At 34.2% G+C, this 19,227-nt stretch overlaps 1 protein-coding gene across 1 annotated transcript in view; it reads left to right on the forward strand.

Annotated features, from left to right (window-relative positions):
- Positions 1-342: 342 nt before the first annotated feature.
- LOC133195824 (uncharacterized) overlaps positions 343-19,227 on the forward strand; it is a 154,420-nt gene continuing 135,535 nt past the window's right edge. The window contains exons 1-3 of the mRNA XM_061331778.1: positions 343-482; positions 13,182-13,291; positions 13,404-13,552. Of these exons, the coding sequence (XP_061187762.1) occupies positions 423-482; positions 13,182-13,291; positions 13,404-13,552 (319 nt within the window). The 5' untranslated portion in view covers positions 343-422. The remainder of the gene's footprint in view (positions 483-13,181; positions 13,292-13,403; positions 13,553-19,227) is intronic.

The following is a 19,227-nucleotide window of genomic DNA, read 5'->3' on the forward strand; positions in this document are numbered from 1 at the left end:
GCAGCTTGCAGAACATGCGTGTTCTTTATTTAGAGGGACCGGGGGTGTAATGTATCAAATATTTTTAAAAAGATAACAATTATGAATGATTATCATTTGGTCAGGTCATTTCAAATTTGGTCAGGTCATTAAATTTTCATGAAATGAATTGATTAATGACAATAAATTTGGTAAAAATGATTGAATATACCTTTATTCAATTGAATTACACCTTATGATTAAGAAAATATGAAAAAAGTTGATATAAAAACTCAGAATATTGATATTTGGAGAATTTTTTGTTGGTCAGGTCAGTCAGGTCTTTAGTAGGTCAGGTCTTTAGAATATTCCCGTACTTCCGGTTGGAAATGTTGATGACGTGAATGATGGGACTTAGAGTGACACTGTTGGACTGAGAAGAAATGGAATTTGATTGACTTATCATGTCAAAATCGGGCTTCTTTGGACTTGAGTCAAGAGAAGTTGTGAGGGTTAAAGTGAAGGTTAGCATTGATGCATATAAAATCTTGATTTAATGAAGAGAATGCCTGACTGTACTCATTACTTTGACATCATAAAAGAAATTTGGGATGGGGGTGGTGTAGTCCGAAATATATGACGTTTTCAGGGCTTTTTAGACGGTGGCTATTTATAGCCACAGGCTATTGCTGCTGCTTTTGGGCTATGAATAACAACAGTGTAAAATCACAGGGATCCTAGCGGCGATTTTTGCAGAGTCAAAATAATGAAAATAGGGTTGATTCGATGTTTGAAAATAAAATGCGTATGGTTAACAAATACTCTCAAGTTATTTCAAAGACATTTTGTTGATGGGCACAAAGCTTAATTCCTGATATTTGCCGTTATCAATATTTCTCGCTTCATGAATATTCATTAAATTACGCTGTCCTACAACTAATACTAATTCGTACACAAACCGACTCGTATACTGTATGCAAACTACAGAAGTCAATTCGTACACATTTTTTTCGTTTTTATGAAGATGACACAAATGTGAAAAGTCAATTCGTACACACAGCTTTTTTTTAACGTTGTGTTTATGTAATATTTCAATAATATTTTCTAATAGTCAGGATATATGAGGAAAAAAAAATATTTGAGGATAATGGTTTCACATTTTAACTCCGAAATCAAATAATTATAATTGCTAAACACACGCACGGCGGTTTCTTAGTTACATGTTTGCGACAAACACTAATTACGAGACGTTCCCAATTTGATACTCCCTAATTACAAGATACTCCATGCTAGGAAAGTGTTGATCTCCAAATTTCTCCAATTCCGAAAGTCCCAATATGGTTCGAGGACTGAACATTCCTTGTTCCGGAATTACATGTTTTATAAATGTTTTATTTGAGACGTTTTGGGGAATTTTTATACAATAAAACTTTAAAAGTTTATTGTAATTTTACGATGTCTTTTGATTGTTTGAATTTCTATTATCTGTTGACGATACTATATTAGAAAGATATATATTTTCGTAAAAAAAAAAAATTCACGACACCTTAATCAGTTAATAAAAGAGTTGTTGGAGGCAGATACGATGCCATAAAATTTGCAAAGTTTATTAAGATTCTATCTATAAAAAAAGTAAGCCATTGCCTAATTATCTCGAACACAAAAACTACTGAACGAAAGCTAATTTATCAAAGCTAAAATTAAAAAGACTGTGACGGACAAAAGTTACCCATATATTTCATTCGTATTTGAAAATTCTATCGTGCTTCGATTAAAATTTACCCTTTAAAAAGTGTAAGAAAAAAGGTACTCAAATACATGTGCATTATTAGAGTTTTCTTCAGTGGGCTTAATTTAGGTCAGACTTCTGCATGTGTTCACAAATTAAATTTCATATTGCGCAATGACTAGCAGGGTCATTGCATATTAAGATTACGTATGAAAAATAGCTAGCATCGTAGCAAACCACAGCCAAAATGTACGATCTCCCATTCTGGATAGAGCTATATGGGAACTCCGAACCGTGGTTTGAGACGATGGAGAGATAGAGGCTGACAAATATTTTGTTATTCTGTTCTTCTTTGTTTTTCTTTTCGAACAGCAGGGGTGTCGGCAAGTATTTGAAATTGGGTAGGCGACCTGGAAAAGAGGGGAGGGGGGCTAACTAACTTTTTGTGACTTGAATGAATTAAAATTTCCGCCTAAATCTTGATATTCTTCCCATTAAGTCAAAAGTCTCAAAAAAATTTTCTGATTTAAAAAGAACAATCAAACATACAAAAAAAAATTAATAATAATAATAAATAAATAGATAAAAAAACAAAACAAAAAACCCATGTTTTATGTGATTTTATTACCATTTCTTGACATAAGCGCATATACATGGAAGAGCTGTCAGTCTCATACTTAGAATGCCAAATATACTTAATAAATAACGAAATATTGTCAATTCCAGACCTATGGATTTTTGTTTAAGGTACTAAAATGAAAGAAAACCAGAATGTTTTTAAATAGAAGTTTGTTTCTTTGAAACGGCAATTCTCCGGATCCGAAACTTTAGCACGCAGGTCACTCTAAACACAGAAAGAACTTTGAAGGGTTTATGACGAGATAAAGATCAAAATACATGTAATTTAATATTACTGTACAATATTTATTGTTTCTTGCCGAAAGAATGCATATAAAATTTAAAATGAACAGGTTGATTAATACCGCTTAATCCCTCCATTTTTGAAATGCAGAAATATGTATGACATATAAAAAAAAATCAACTGAAGTTGTCTTAAATAGTAAATTTTACCAAGTTCTTTTTAGTATTTTATTTTAATTTATATGCCCTTACTCTGTATTTTTTTTATAATTGTTTAACCGCCTACAACTTCGATTCTTCATAGATTTCCAAACATTGATTGAACAATTGATTAGAAAATGAACAGGCCTGTTATACGCGGGGGAAGGGTAAGGAGGGGGGCTCCACTTTTTTTCCCACTTTCTCCACTTGTTTTTGAGAATTCTTTTTTTTTTTTTTTTTTTTTTTTTGCTTAAGATTTGATATGTAAATATTCATTTAGACGCTGCTTGCTCCCTCCCCCTTCCATACACTTTTTTTGTTGAAGTAAGGACTTACTTACTTACTTACTGCCCGTGACGCCTTTGGCGTATAGGGCAGTAACGAGGGTTCTCCATCCTTGTCTATCACTGGCTAGCTTTTGGAGTGTGCCCCAGCTTCTCTTTTGTACTTTAAGTTCGGCTTCCACTGTCCGCCGCCAAGTGACTTTGGGCCTTCCTCTCTTCCGTTTTCCCTCTGGTGTCCAGAAGAGAGCTGTCTTTATGATGCTGTCTGAGTTCCTTCTAAGTACATGGCCAAGCCAGTTCCAGCGTCTTCTGATGATGATTGTGGCCATGTCCTCTTGTTGGCACCTGTTGAGAAGGTCTTGATTTGAGATGGTATTGGGCCAAAATATTCTTAAAATCCTTCTCAGGGACTTTGTATGAAATGTTGACAGCTTGTTCAGGTCACTCTCTGTCATTCTCCAACACTCTGATCCATACAAAAGGATAGGTAGAATGCAGCTTTTGTATAGTTTCAGCTTTGTTCTTGTTGTGTACTGACTTGATCTCCAAACAGTATGTAGGTTGTTAAAAGCTGCTCTTGCCTTGGATAGCCTCTCTTTGATGTCGGTCTCTGCTCCACCATCTGTTGTTACTTTGCTACCCAAGTATGTAAAGGTGTTGGTGCATGGAAGGATGTGATTTTCCACTTTGACCGCTTGTGGGTTGTTTACATTTAGGGTCATGACCTCTGTTTTTTTGGTGTTTATCTTCAGTCCAATGCTTCCTGCATATTTGTGTAGCCTGCTGGTTTTGTCTTGAATGTGCTGGTGGGAGTGGGAGAATAAGGCTATATCATCAGCAAAGTCCAGGTCTTCTAGTGTTGTAAATGTACCCCATCTGATGCCTCTCTGAATGTCAGATGTTGTATTCTTCATGACCCAGTCAATGGCTATGATGAATAGTGTTGATGACATTACACAGCCTTGACGGACTCCTGTTTTAACGTCAAACTCGATGCTGGTGTTTCCAACTCTGCATCTGAAGTTGACATAAAAACTCTTGATGATATCTATTAGATGTTGTGGGATGCCATATGACCGCACAATTTTCCAGAGACTGTCTCTATGAATGCTGTCGAAGGCTTTTTCGAAATCAATAAAATTAATATATAACTGTCGTTGCCATTCTGTACACTGTTCAATGATGTTTCTTAGTGTAAATATTTGATCAATACATCCTCGCCCTGGCCTAAATCCTGCTTGTTCTTTACGCAATTTGACATCTACAGCTATGGATATCCTTCTGATGATGATTTTAGCCATGATCTTACTTGGGATGGAAAGCAGTGTTATTCCTCGCCAATTGTTGCAGTCGTTTAGGTTGCCTTTCTTTGGTATTTTAATGATGACTCCATGGTTCCACTCATCTGGTATGGTGTTTCTTTCCCAGATGTCATGGAAAATTGGCTGTAAAATTGTGGCTGTAAGAAGTGGATCTGTTTTGAACAATTCTGCATTTAAGTTGTCATATCCAGGGGCTTTTCCATTTTTTAGACTTTGTATTGCAGAGACAATTTCTGGAATTTGTGGTGGTTCAATGCTTATGTTTAGGTCATTTGCTGGATAACTGATGTCAGGTTCATGAGTTGGAGGTGGTCTGTTTAAGATTTCCTTAAAATGCTCTGTCCATCGAGTCCATGAAGTAAGGACGAACTGGGCCAAATGTCAGCATTTGAAAAGAAAGAAATCCGGAAAACTTGGAGAACCCCCACCCCTGACTCTCAAGAAATAGAATTTCAAAAAACGTTGCTAATGCTTTCTGTGAGCCTCATCAAGAATTTGAGCAGTATATATCACACAAAAAAGTAAGACTTCTGTACAATTCCTGAAGTCTTTCAAGCTTTTAGAAATAAGTTATAACTAAAGTTAACGACAGCTAGGGAATTTGGCAAAGATGGGAATCCAAAGATAAAGTCTATTTTATATCTAGTTTATGTATGATTTATAATGCACAATCTACAGTACATGGCCAAAAGTGATTCATCATTTCCCTCTTTACTATATACTTTATGAAAAGTGACTTTTTGTTAAAAAATATTTTGGGTTCAATTCTGCTCAAAATTTCAAAAACTTTTCGATTAGTTACGAAAAATTGTTCACATTTCCTTTAAGGAAAGTCAAATTTCTAACTTCAAAAACCACGATTTCATTACACTTTTTTTGTGAAACATGCATCTTAGAATAAAAATGTTCTGTCACTACATGAATATATTAGGAACCTTGATCCCCTTATGATTTAACATTTAGGATAAACTGGTTTTGACATGTTTTAAGCAATAATTTATGTGGAAAAATATATGAGGATCCCAAAATCCATTATTGGAATATATAATTTCAATCTGTCCATCATCCTTAAATATGCTTTCATTTTAAATTTGCAATTATGACTGTATACCACAATAGTACATATAGAAAAAAACTGAAATGATCGAATTTTCGTTTCCGGCATTTCAGCATAGTTTTTTTTTCTTCAAACCTTATTTTACAATAAACCTAATGTAGAAAATTTCTTACATAGCGGGTTCGAATCCCACTACGGGACGTGGAAACAGTTATTCATGTGATATAAAAACTCAGAATATTACTTTTTGGAGAAATTTATGTTGGTCAGGTCAGTCAGGTCTTTAGTAGGTCAGGTCTTTAGTAATATGTTCCGACGTTTAGGCCCAATGACTACTCGGCTCAGATGGATTGGCCCAAGATTTGAGACAGGTTGGCCCATATATATAAAGACATTATGGCCATGCCTGCCCAAGCAAAATTTTATTAGGAAATATATATTAGGGATGCACGATTTTATTGGTATACCGGTATATCATGATTTTTTATTGCGTGATACGGAGACTAAAATACCAGTATTTGGTACATAATTATAAATTCCAGAAATTATTCACTTTTTTCTTCAAACTGTTAAATAAAAATTACAGGAATCTAAAAAATGTTGAAAAAAAGTTGAACTACAGCATCCAAACCTGCTTTATATATATAAATAAAAATGAAAAAAGTGAAGTTATGTTTTTACAGCATATTTGTAAGAAAAATTATAGAAATTCATTTGAAATTGTAGTAAAAATTCCATGTAAAAATATCACTATATTATTGTGATATTTTGGGGAAAAAAATTATGATATATATCATGTTAAGAAACTTTTGGCGATACCCATCCCAAGGCCTGTTCAACAGAGGGAATGTTCACGAGCACTCACAGACATTTCTGTTGGAGGGATAAGGAATTGAGGCAAGTGCTCGCGAACGTTCGCTCTGTTGAACAGGCCTCAGATTATATATTTCCAATTTACATCTTGAATAAAATATTGATTGAAAAAAGTAGTCATGAATAAACAAAGTATGATAAATGATCAAAGTTTTCTTAATTATAAAAAGACCTTTCATGAGCACATTGATGAAAATCAAGGAATGAGAAAAAATTAAAGTGCTAACTGATAAACAAACAATATGCCGAGGTGCATCTTTTAAAGTTGTATATGGCGTATATCTGAGCTAAATTAGTCGCCAATTAGAGCACTGTAGAGTCTCAAGTGCCTGTTAATTAGAGGTTAATTACAAGCAGGCTTATTTACATTCAATTCAGAAAATTTACATTCATTAAATATTTTTTCCTTTATTTCTTAAGAAAACCACTTCCATTCATAAATTCATTAACATCGCTAAACTTATAGTTTGAGCCCATTTTTAGCCGGGCTTTGCTGAAAGCAAAGTCCTGGCTGTAGGCATCGTGATCGACTGCCTTACTATAAATAGCACAGGTTCAGAAAAGTAAACAAAAAGCCTAACAGCGTCAAAGCAGACGCTTCCGATAAACAAAATAGTCACATTGAAAGACGATACTTACACAAATAAAATATTTTTAACATCTCAATCTACGGAAATGTTAATTATCAATATTTTTGTTTGAGAATTAAATTGAAAGAGGAATTAGATATTTACTTTATTAGGGTAATCGTGATATAACAATTTGTGCACATACGCTAATGAATTGCATATTGTATGCGAACTATTTTCAATTAGCGCGGGCTTTTCGACAGGTTGCCTATATTGAATTAAGAATTTCATATCGTTTTCGTCGATGTTATGTGAGTGGTTATATTCTCTGATTTGTCTTAAGTTTCAGCAAATAAATAGATAAGTAAATTGGAGTTTGAAGAATTAATGTGCGTTATGTCTGAATTAAGTCGTCTAACAATTGTACATGGTGTATCTGGTGTATCTAGTCGGCGATAAAAGTACTGTTTGTTTGAAACTTAAAGAAATCTCTAAAAATATGTGCATTACTTTAACTATGAATTGCATAAATTATTAAACCAATATGAATTTAATTTTTTTTTTTAAATTAAATTCTAATTCAATTCTATCTAAAGAAAAATCAGCAAACCATATGGTTCAACATTCTTTTAACAAAAATTTTGGCAATTGACAGACAAATATTTTTTGTAATTGTTTTCTTAAATGTTTAAATTAGTGACCTTAAATGTTTAAATTAGTGACATTAAATAAAACAAATGACTTATGTATTCCCTTAACTAGCCATATGTTATTGGTAGAATTAAATTGTTAAATTCTATAAATTCCGCACAGCCGTAATCCCACCCGAGGTACAATCAGAGATGGACACTTAATCCCTTAATTGACTTCTGTTTATATTTATTGACACTTAATCTTTCACCTACTTTAAGGTATTCAATGTATCACGACCATATTTTGTATCTAATAAATGAACGGTCCTATATTTGGAATTATGGTATCATTTTCAAGGGTGCTGGGAAATAAAAATCGTTTATGTTAATATATAATTTTAAAAATACAACATATAAAAATGTTCATTACTCTTTATCTAAGTACAACACATTATAATTTTTAAGGAAAAAGTTGGTTAGTCTTTGCTTCAAAACTTCCTGTTCAGAATGAAGAGCCATCTATGTACGAGCCATAAAGACCTGAATATATCATGATTTTCTCAGGCAATGATAATTTTGGCTGAACTTGGAACTAGAACTAGACTCATATTCATGTCATAAAAATTAGATAATTATAATTTTCGTGCAGCTGGTTTTCTAGAGGACCAAAAAAAAAAAGAATATTTCTTTTCTGATTAATACAGGCATGTAGTATTGTTTTTAAAGGAGAAAAAAGGAAAATTGTCCAAAGCCGAGAATCCTATTCCGTTGGAGGAGTAGGGGTGGGCTATAACTTACTTTCACATTTCGAATTTCATTAATACATTACCAAATTACCGTAATTTTAATATGTTACAATAAAATGATGGGTACAATCTAATTAAAATTAGACCACCCATTTTGCTTTTAGTAAATCTGTTCGTCGCTCATGACAAATACCTCGTATATATTACAAAGAGTGAGTTGAAAGTTCTAATTTAAATTTGATTGCAAAGAGTCAATCAACCTTTCAATGTACATTGTCCATTGTAAAAGTTTATGTTTGAAAAATGGTGACACCCCTAAGTCCTCCGATACTATGTGCCTGTATGAATCAGCAAAACCACTCAAAGTGCACTGTCACCATGCATAACCATTGTGAGCTTAATGTTTAGAAAGGTATACTCACCAAGTCCTATCCTGGGGTCTTAACGTTGGGTTCTGGACCATTAATTTTAATTATTGGTAGATGGGTTATTGTTAAATCATAATCATACAAACTCTACCTGTTAAATATCAATGGTCAGAAAGATTTTCAAATATGTACTAATTTAGGATTAGACAATATACTCGAGCATATTAAAGTCCGGCTTTCAGTACTTTTAGTACTTTGATTTTCCCTAGGCTACCTGTATCAAAGTGTGCTTTTCAATATACTTATCAATAAAATATACAATGAAGAGCAGGTCAGGCCAATAATGCAATTATTTTATGTACTTAAACTTACTTTATATGGTTATTTATACAGATATATGTATAAACAATAAAAATATCTTTCTTTTTTAGGTCACCTGAGTCACTCAGCTGACCTATTGCTATCCGTTTTTGTCGGTCGGCGTGCGTCGTGCGATGTGCGTTAACATTTGAACATTTTTAGCTTCTTCTCTGAAATCGCTCAACCAATTTCCACTAAATTTGGCATATAGCATCTATGGGTGAAGGGGAACAAAAATTGTGAATTTCATGGTCACTGCCCCCCTGGGGCCTGAGGGGTGGGGCTAAAAACACCAAAATTAATGCAATCTTTAAAAATCTTCTTCTTTACTCCTGGACATCAAGCAGTCAAACTGTTGGCATCATTGTAATAAGCATTGAGTCCTCTACCAAAATTGTAAAATTCATGGCCCCAGGGTCAGGGGTTCTGGTGCTAGGGCGGGGCTATATAGATCATATAGTGAAAATGCATTATTTCTTTGATAATCTTCTTCTCTCCTCCTGGGTATTAAACAAACTAACTAAGTTTATAGTTATGATGAGTAAGAGTGACTCTTCCAAGATTGTGAAATTCATGGCCCCAGGGGCAGGGGTTCTGGTGTTAGGGCGGGGCTCTATTGATTATATAGTGAAAAATGCATTAATTCTTTGGAAATCTTCTTCTCTGCTCCTGGGTATTAAATACACTAACTAAGTATATAGTTATGATGAGTAAGAGTCACCTGAGTATGATACAACAATTTAAAGGATGCATAGAGTATAAAATGAACTGAAAGGTGAAGCTTTGTTGCCAAAAAGCAAGAAAAATAGGGTGATCATGATCAACAAAATAATTGGTCTTAATATTCATTAACAGTTCATAAATTAGGTTCTAATCTGTTCCCCATTTATCACTATCACCATACAGTATAGTAACAAATTATCAATGCTTCTGTACTATTTTAATCCTTTGTTGAAATCTCTTACATTGGCCTCTCTTGGTCTTTGATGAATATTTAATAAGACAAGTTATTTTTGTCTCATTTTTATTTATCTACTACTTACAAGTCTATCTGATCATTGAAACTATGAAAGTACTTTTTGTATTATACAATAAAAGTTTTTGCATAATTCTCTTATTCTATTGGGCCAGAAAATCTGAAACTAATGAGGAAGTATCCTGGGGTAGTGTAGATTCTAAATTGTTTAAATCATGGCCCCTGGGGTAGGGTGGGACCACAACAAAGAATCAAAGTTTTACATTGAAATAGATAGAAAAAATCTTTAAAAATCTTCTTCCCAAGAACACTGGGCCAGAAAAGCTGAAACTTATGTAGAAGCATCCTGGGATAGTGTAAAATTTAAATTGTTCAAATCATGACCCCCAGGGGTAGGGTGGGGCCACAATAGGAAATCCAAGTTTTACATTGAAATAGAATGAAAAAATCTTCTTCTCAAGAACCACTGGGTCAGAAAAGCTGCAACTTATGTGGAAGCTTCCTGAGGTAGATTCTGAATTGTTCAAATCATGGCACTGAGAGTAGGATAGGACCACAACAGGGAATCAAAGATTCACATTGAAATTTAATTGAAAAATCTTCTCAAAAACCACTTGGCCAGAAAAGCTGAAACTTATTTGGAAGCTTTCTGGGGTAGCATAGATTCTAAATTGTTCAAATCATGGTCCCTGGGGTAGGGTAGGACCACGATAGGGAATCAAATTTTTTACATTGAAATATTTAGGAAAAAAATTTTTAAAAATATTCTCAAAAACCACTTGGCCAGAAAAACAGAAACTTATTTGGAAGCTTCCTGAGGTAGTGAAGATTCTAAATTATTCAAATCAGGACCCCGGTGGTAGGGTGGGGCCACAATAAGTATTACAAGGGGGAAAATATGTTGAAGAACAGTAGGGCCAAAGTTACTCATGTGAGTGTTGTGGCCCATGGGCCTCTTGTTTATGCATTTGCAGCACATAGCATATTTACAAGGGAATTAATTTACCTGCCGTTTCAATAATCATGAAACGTCATTTTGTGAAATTTTGAATTGGAGGGGTCATGACTGTTTTATCGCTAATTATAGATGACCAATGTGTATAAACAAAGTCAAGAATGATAATGTCATTGAATGTCTTGGAGCATCGCGCTATTAAAAAATGTGTGCAGACTGGAAAATACCCGAAAGAGATTAAAATGTTCTAAATGCTAATGGGAATGGCCTACACACATGTAGGACCAAAGTGTTCAAATGGTAGTAGCTTAATAAGAATGGAAGGATTGACATTTTTGATGATCAACTCTTGTGATGCCCCAATATCCAGCTTATCGCATGGATTTTGCATTGTTTCCATATACTTCGTAGACACTGATTTTAAGATCTCACTAATATCCGATACGCCACAATAAGACATTTTAGAAAAAAAATGACACGTCTTTATATAGTTATTTTATTTTTGAGTAGGAAAAAGAAATGAAAAATCTACAGAAATGAAAGATATTTAGAACTGTTTGAAGGCTTAACAAGTTTGGAAACAGGTTGTCATGTCACCTAACGTTAAGCGATTGCTCTGTGAATCCTATGACCGCACAGTAAAAATCATCATATATTTTCAAACTTTTAGTAAATGGACCTGAAAAGATAAGAATTAAATCCGACATAAATCAGTCTTCAAAATACACGCGAGATTTTCTGTAAATTGTAGGGATGCGCGATTTTATCGTTATACATGTATATCGCAATTTTTTATTGCATGATACGTATCTTGATACGGAGACTAAAATACCGGTATTTGGTACATAACTATAAATTCCGGAAATTATTCATTTATTTGTTCAAACTATTGAATGACAATTATAGGAAGTGTAAAAAAAATTTGAAAACAGTTAAACAACGGCATCAAAACATTCTTTATATTAAAATAATGAAAACTTAAAAAGTAAAGTTATGTTTTTATACCATATTTTCAAGGACTATTATGGAAATTCATTTGTAATTGTAGTAAAAATTGTGTGTAAAAATATCACTATTTATTAGGGATGTCAACGAATAGTCGACTTTTCGACTATCAGTCGAATGGACCGACGATCGAATAATGAAACGACATTCGAATATTATTTTATCTAAATAAATGCAATAAATGACTGATAGATGAGATGGAATTTTCATCAAAAAACAGTCTTGAGAAACAGTCTTTCCTCATAGACAGTTGATAATTTTCCTCAACAAAAAATGGTAGATTTTCATGTACGTATAGAAAGTACAGCAATTATAAGTGCTTCACTACTGCGATAATTAATTGTCAGTAACTGCCTGTGTTGTTTTTGTAATAAATTACTAGCCAATATAATGGGCTTTGTTTGTAAAATTATTAATTGGACTTGATCTTATACCATGTACCAATTATCTTTTGTTATTTCAAGTTTGCTCAAATGCAAGGAATAAACCTGTTTTGATACTTCGATAGTTATTAAAACAATGCGCTTACATTTTAAACTGTTTGAGGACAGCCCCCCCCCCCCCCCCTTTCCACTTTGTTTCATAATAAGCTTTAAAAAATATTGGCTAGCAATTTTTTAATGCTTACTTAATAAAAAATGACTGACTGTACAGGCCGATTTATGAATTCTATTGACGGGGAAATAATGATTTTTGGAGAATTAGGTTTCTAAATTTATTTCATGGAATCATGCTATCCACGCGTTACGTTGCATTAATTTTGATGTTACTTTTTAAAAAGATTTAAGAAAAAGGTTTTTGAGTATGTACCAATAAAGTTTGAAATAAAAAATTTTATTTTCAGAAAATGTTCCGAATATTCGACTATCGTTCGAATAATGCAATCGAATGATCGACTAAGGAAAATAAATATTTTGACATCCCTACTATTTATTGTGATATTTTTGCGAAAAAATCGTGATATATCACGATATGAAATTTTTGCTGATACCCATCCCTAATAAATTGACGTGTCCGTAAACTTTTATAGCAACCCTCGTATAAAAGGAATTTACGGCAATGCTTGTGTACAGGAAAAGAAATTTTTTCTTAACTATAAGGCCATATTAGCTGTAATATAATTGAATCATCCTGGATTTAGAGACCCCTTAAAATTAAGGTGGGGCCAATATATATAGGGTCACTCTTTAAAGAAGAAAACATTTTTGTAAATCTGAAGAAGAATAGCTAAACTAAAGTTACTCAGGTGAGCATTGTGACCCATAGGTGTCTTGTTTCATTTCAGAAATATGAAAGTTTTATGCAGCCAGAGTCAAAGAAATTTTCATTGGACCCACAAATCACATCATTTGAAATGCTTCAACACATAATAGCAAGTGCTTTCAATATAAGAGGGTATGCATTATTCTTGATTATCAATTTTCAACATATTCTTTGCCCATGGAAGATTGATCAAAAAGATATGATATAATTTATGAAATGTGTACTTGTTTACAATTGTTTTTAGAGATTTTACCATGAGTTACCTTGTTAGAGATGACTATGGACAGGAAATCTACCTGAGTATGTTGTCTGATTGGGATATGGATGCAGCCATTCAAAGTGCTTCAGATCCATGCTTACAACTCAAAGTGGATGCCAGACCATTTGAAGAGGGTACAGATTTGTTCCCTAAATAAAAGTTGGGAACATAATTTTGCTCTGTTTGTTTGTCAAACTATTATTGGGTAATTGTAATGATTTGAGAGTCCCCTTATATACATTTTTCTTTCCATCTCTCCATTAGGGGTGTAATGATATACCAGTATACTGCGGTTCTCAAAAAATTGTACCATATCATGGTACAAAAACCATACAACTGTATATCACAATATTATAACATTAAAAGTAATATATGTTATTTCTTATTAGTTTTATCTAAATAAATAGAAGTGATTTTGTGTTCAGAGCTTATTAAATGTTTCATTATAAATGTCTTTTTGAACTTGTTGAAATGATGTACAACTTTTATCATTTCACATACAAATTATCTTAGAAATATGAAAGGTAATATATCATGATGCATATTATGATACAGCCCCAGTGTTTCATGTTATATCGGGATACACTTTTGTCTAGTGTTGTCACGATGATCAATTTATAATCGATCGGAAAGGCTTTCCATTTTAGACAATCGTTCGATAGGAGATTTGACAATTGATAATAATTGGTATATTACAGCTCTTATCTTTTTAGGTCACCTGAGTCACTCAGATGACCTATTGCTATCTGTTTTCGTCTGTCGTCATTCGTCGTCAGTCGGTCGTAAACTTTTGAACATTTTTAGCTTCTTCTCTGGAACCACTGAACCAATTTCAACCAATTTTGGTATATAGCATCTATGGGTGAAGGGGAGTAAAAACTGAAATTCATGGCCTCTGCCCCCCTGGGGCCTGAGGGGTGGGGCTAAAACCATCAAAATTAATGCAATCTTTAAAAATCTTCTTCTTTACTCCTGGACATCAAGCAGTCAAACTGTGTGCATGATTGTAATAAGCATTGAGCCCTCTACCAAAATTGTGAATTTAATGGCCCATGGGTCAGGGGTTCTGGTGTTAGGGCGGGGCTCTAATGATTATATAGTGAAAATGCATTAATTCTTTAAAAATCTTCTCCTCTGCTCCTGGGTATTAAGCCGATGAATTAAGTACATAGTTATGATGAGTAAGAATGCCTCTTACAAAATTTTGAATTTCATGGCCCCAGGGTTAGGGGTTCTGGTGTTAGGGCGGGGCTCTAATGATTATATAGTGAAAATGCATTAATTCTTTGAAAATCTTCTCCTCTGCTCCTGTGTACTAAGCTGATGAATTAAGTACATAGTTATAATAAGCAAGAATGCCTCTTCCAAAAATGTGAATTTCATGGCCCCTGGGTCAGGGGTTCCATGTTGGGGGGGGAGGAGTTATATTATATACTAAAAATAAATTAATGCTTTGAAAATCTTCTCTGCTCCTGGGTATTAAGCTGATGAACTAAGTACATTGTTATGATAAGGAAGGATGCCTCTTCCAAAATTATGAATTTCTTGGCCCCTGGGTCAGAGATTCCATGTGTGTGTGTGTGTGGGGGGGGGGGGCTTATTTATTATATACTAATTGTTTGTTTGTTTGTATGTTGTTTAACGTCCCTTTTGAGAATTTTTCACACATATGGAGACGCCACCATCTGCTGGTGGAGAGCTGCAAATTTTGTCCTATACTCGGCACTTACAGCCATTGAGCAGTGAGGGATCTTTTTCGTGCCAGCACCTACTGCGACACGGGACCTCGGTTTATAAGGTCTCATCCGAAGGACCGGTCTCCATGTCCCACAGTGGGATTCGAACCCGTGACGTAAGGATCAATTCCTTACTTCATGACTCTAGAGCAGACGCTCCAACCACTGCGCCACACTTGCGACTATTATATACTGAAAAATAAATTAAAATAAATGCTTTGAAAATCTTTTCCTCTGCCCCTTGGTATTAAGCCGATGAATTAAGTACATAGTTATAATGAGCAAGAATGCCTCTTCAAAAATTGTAAATTTAATTGCCCCTGGGTCAGGGGTTCTGGTGTTAGGGTGGGGCTCTTATTATTATATAGTGAAAATGCATTCAATAATTGAAAATCTTCTCCTCTGCTCCTGGGTATTAAGCCGATGAATTAAGTACATAGTTATGATGAGTAAGAATGCCTCTTCCAAAATTGTGAATTTCATGGACCCTGGGTCAGGGGTTCCATGGGGGGGGGGGGGCTTATTTATTTTATACAGTAAATAAATTAATGCTTTGAAAATCTTCTTTGCTCCTGGGTATTAAGCTAATGAACTAAGTACATAGTTATGATGAGCAAAGTGTTTCTTCCAAAATTGTGAATTTCATGGCCCCTGGGTCAGGGGTTCCATGTGGGGGGGGGGGGTATTTATTATATACTGAAAATAAATTAATGCTTTGAAAATTTTCTCCTCTGCCCCTTGGTATTAAACCGATGAATTAAGTACATAGTTATGATGAGCAAGAGTGCCTCTTCCAAAATTGTGAATTTCTTGGCCCCTGGATATCTTGATGGCAGCGTACACAATTGTGATGTGAAGCAAATGAGAGTTACTCCCCTTTGCTAAATCTTGTTAATCAAAAAATCCTTGTATATAATTAAATTAACAGGTTATTTGATTGAATGAGAATACAAGAGAGAATGTTATATATATATATATATAGAAACAAAATAAAAATGAATGTTTGGTTTAAATGAGCAAAATATGCTCAAAGTCAGATTCTTGCCTGGAAAGCAATATAAATGATTGAATTAAAGATTTTTTATACATTTAGCAAAAGTTGTAATTGTACACAGTATGTTTCACTGTGATGGTCTAAGTTAGTGCCACTGGTAGAAGAGTCATGGTTGACAAGAGAGTGGATGTTATTTATACTTTAAAAAAGTGAACAAAGAATCACAGAGAGCCAGGGTGACTTATTGTGATTAGTGACATGTGGAAAATAGCCAAGTCTGTGTGTACTGAATTGTAGCACTAGGCAAGTGACAAAAACTATCTGTATTATATATTGAATACCTTACACAATAGGCAAGTGTCCTTTGTATATTTTGCATTCATAATCATCCCTGTAAGACTTGGGAAAACCAAGTATGATCCAAAAGAGATCACTCGGGTCAAGCACGTTACAATAAGCAAGGGTATTTTTACCAGATTTTTAGCTCACCTCGACGAAGTCGAGATGAGCTTATGCTATACCCCTGGCGTCGGCGTCCCAGTTCCCAAGTAACTATAAGCCCTACCTGGACCAAACTTGCATGGATGATGCATCTAGGGATGGGCACTACCACGCTTGCTTTGGATGCTGGATCTGACCTAGATTTTCAGATGAGTGACCAGGTTAAAGTTTTTGGAGCAGGTCCATTCCCAAGTGACTTTAAGCCCTACCTGGACCAAACTTGCATGGATGATGCATCTAGGGATGGACACTACCACACTTGCTTCGGATGCTGGATCTGACCTAGATTTTCCAGATGAGTGACCAGGTTAAAGTTTTTGGAGCAGGTCCATTCCCAAGTAATTATAAGCCCTACCTGGACCAAACTTGATGGATGATGCATATAGGGATGTACACTAGCCAACCTGCTTCGGATGCTCCGACCTAGATTTTCCACATGAGTGAATTTTAGCCATATTTTAACCAAATTAGCATGGAAGATGTATCTTGGGATGGACACTTCCAGACTTGCTTTGTATTCTGAATCTGACCTTCATTTTCTAGATGAGTGACCAGGGTAATTCTTTTGGAGTAGTTATGTTATATTATGGCCTGTTATGATCATACTTGCATAGATGGTGCATCTAAGGATGGAAACTTCCAGACTTGCGTTGGATGTTGGAACTGACCAAAATTTCTTGATTAGTAAACAGTTTAAAAGTTTTTTGAGCAGGTCTTTTTCTAAGTAACTACAAGTCCTACTTAAACCAAACTTGCATGGATATTGATCTTGGGATCTACACTTACTAGAAAAAAATATGACGTGAGATTTGCCTTACTTATAGATAACATTCGTCAAGGTCAGCTTCGTAATCTTTGGTTACTTATGTTTGAAATTCTTCGGCAACATTGCTTCGTCTATCAGATAATTCTGTTTTATACTTCCATGGATCCTTTACAGTGTTGTATTATACTCAGGTGACTGTTAAGGCCCTTGGGCCTCTTGTTATTGTTTTCTCACTTATATCTTCCATGTGTTGTCAATTTATGCCGAGTATTGCGGGTATTGTCACAATACAATATGTATCATGATACTACGACATGATACAACTGTTTATCATGATACATGTAAAGTAAAAGACCACTTCTGGTATCACGATTCCAGAATGACGATACAATGTGCGTATGGTTAAGAGATACCATCAATTCGATCAATATATCGCTGTATCGTTACAGCTCTAGTTATCATTTACCATTTTTACATACTAAAAATCTGGTTTAAAATGAAAAGTTCGTTTCCTTACAGATAAGCACAAGTACAACTGTGCTTGAATTTTTAAAAATAGATTATAAGATAGTAATGATATTTGTATTTCTAAACTAAAGAAACTAAGCTGCTTGTATAAATAAAATATATTGGTTATCAGTGTTTGGGGGAAAATCATCTTTCATTTCATAATGGAATCACATGGATTTGCAATATTAACTGTCTAATAACAGTTACAAAATTTTATACCATATTTTAAGGTGATCATGTTAATGAAAACTCGGTCAACGCTAAATTTTTTTACCAGGTCAAGTAAATCCTAATCATGCCAAAATCTGTATTTCTGAAATTGTTAATCAAACTGCATACTGTATTTAAAAATTTTAATCAATATAATACACCTTTACTTACATTATTATAAAATTACACTTCTACATTTTATATGAAATTTAGTTCAAATAGCTTGTTCTATCATATTCAGAATTTGGTTTATTGTTTAAATACTCGACAAGAGTTTCTGAAACACACTTAGATATATTTAAATTGTTTTAGAGGCATCTTTTAGACACTTTGAAGTCTATGATCACCAAACCTTGTCAGTAGATGCATCCTAAGGCCTCAAAGTATTTCAACTAAACAGTAGGTCATAGTGACCTTCTTTTGAAATTTTATGGCCATATAAGGCTATGTTTAAATATTTCAGATATTAATCAGCATAGAACAGTGATAGAGTCATCAAACTTTGTCAGTTGATGCATCTTGGGTCCTTTGGAGTATGTCAACTGAAAAGTAGGTCACTGTGACATACTCTTGCAATTTTGTGGCCATATTTAAATATTTCAGTTACTAATTGGCTTAGAATCATCAAACTTTGTCAGTCAATGCATTGTGGGTCCTCAATATGTGCCAACCAAAATGTAGGTCACAGTGACTACTTTTACAATTTTAAGGCTATATTTTGATATTTCAGAGACTACTGTAAATTCCTTATTTTACGCGAGTACTTAATATCGCGAAAGGACTCTTAGACGCCAAATTGCGAGAATAATAATTCGCGAATAGATGGTTTACAATGAGATTTAACATTAATTTCAACACCATAAAAATAAAAGTGAGTAATTTTATTTCGCGAGTGGTGCTCCTCGCGTAATTACGCGTTAATTAATTCCTCGCGTATATTTAGGAATCTACAGTAATTGGCATAGAATCATCAAACTTTGTCAGTTGATGCATCTTGGGTCCTCAAAGGGTGTCAACTGAAAGTAGGTCACTGTGACTGACTTTTAGAAATTTAAAGCTTTATTTGAATATTTAAGATACTAAATGGCATAG

The sequence above is a fragment of the Saccostrea echinata genome, unplaced genomic scaffold (genome assembly GCF_033153115.1).
Source record: "Saccostrea echinata isolate AGI-Se365-2 ecotype Australia unplaced genomic scaffold, CSIRO_AGI_Sech_v1 ptg000029l, whole genome shotgun sequence".
NCBI lineage: Eukaryota > Metazoa > Mollusca > Bivalvia > Ostreida > Ostreidae > Saccostrea > Saccostrea echinata.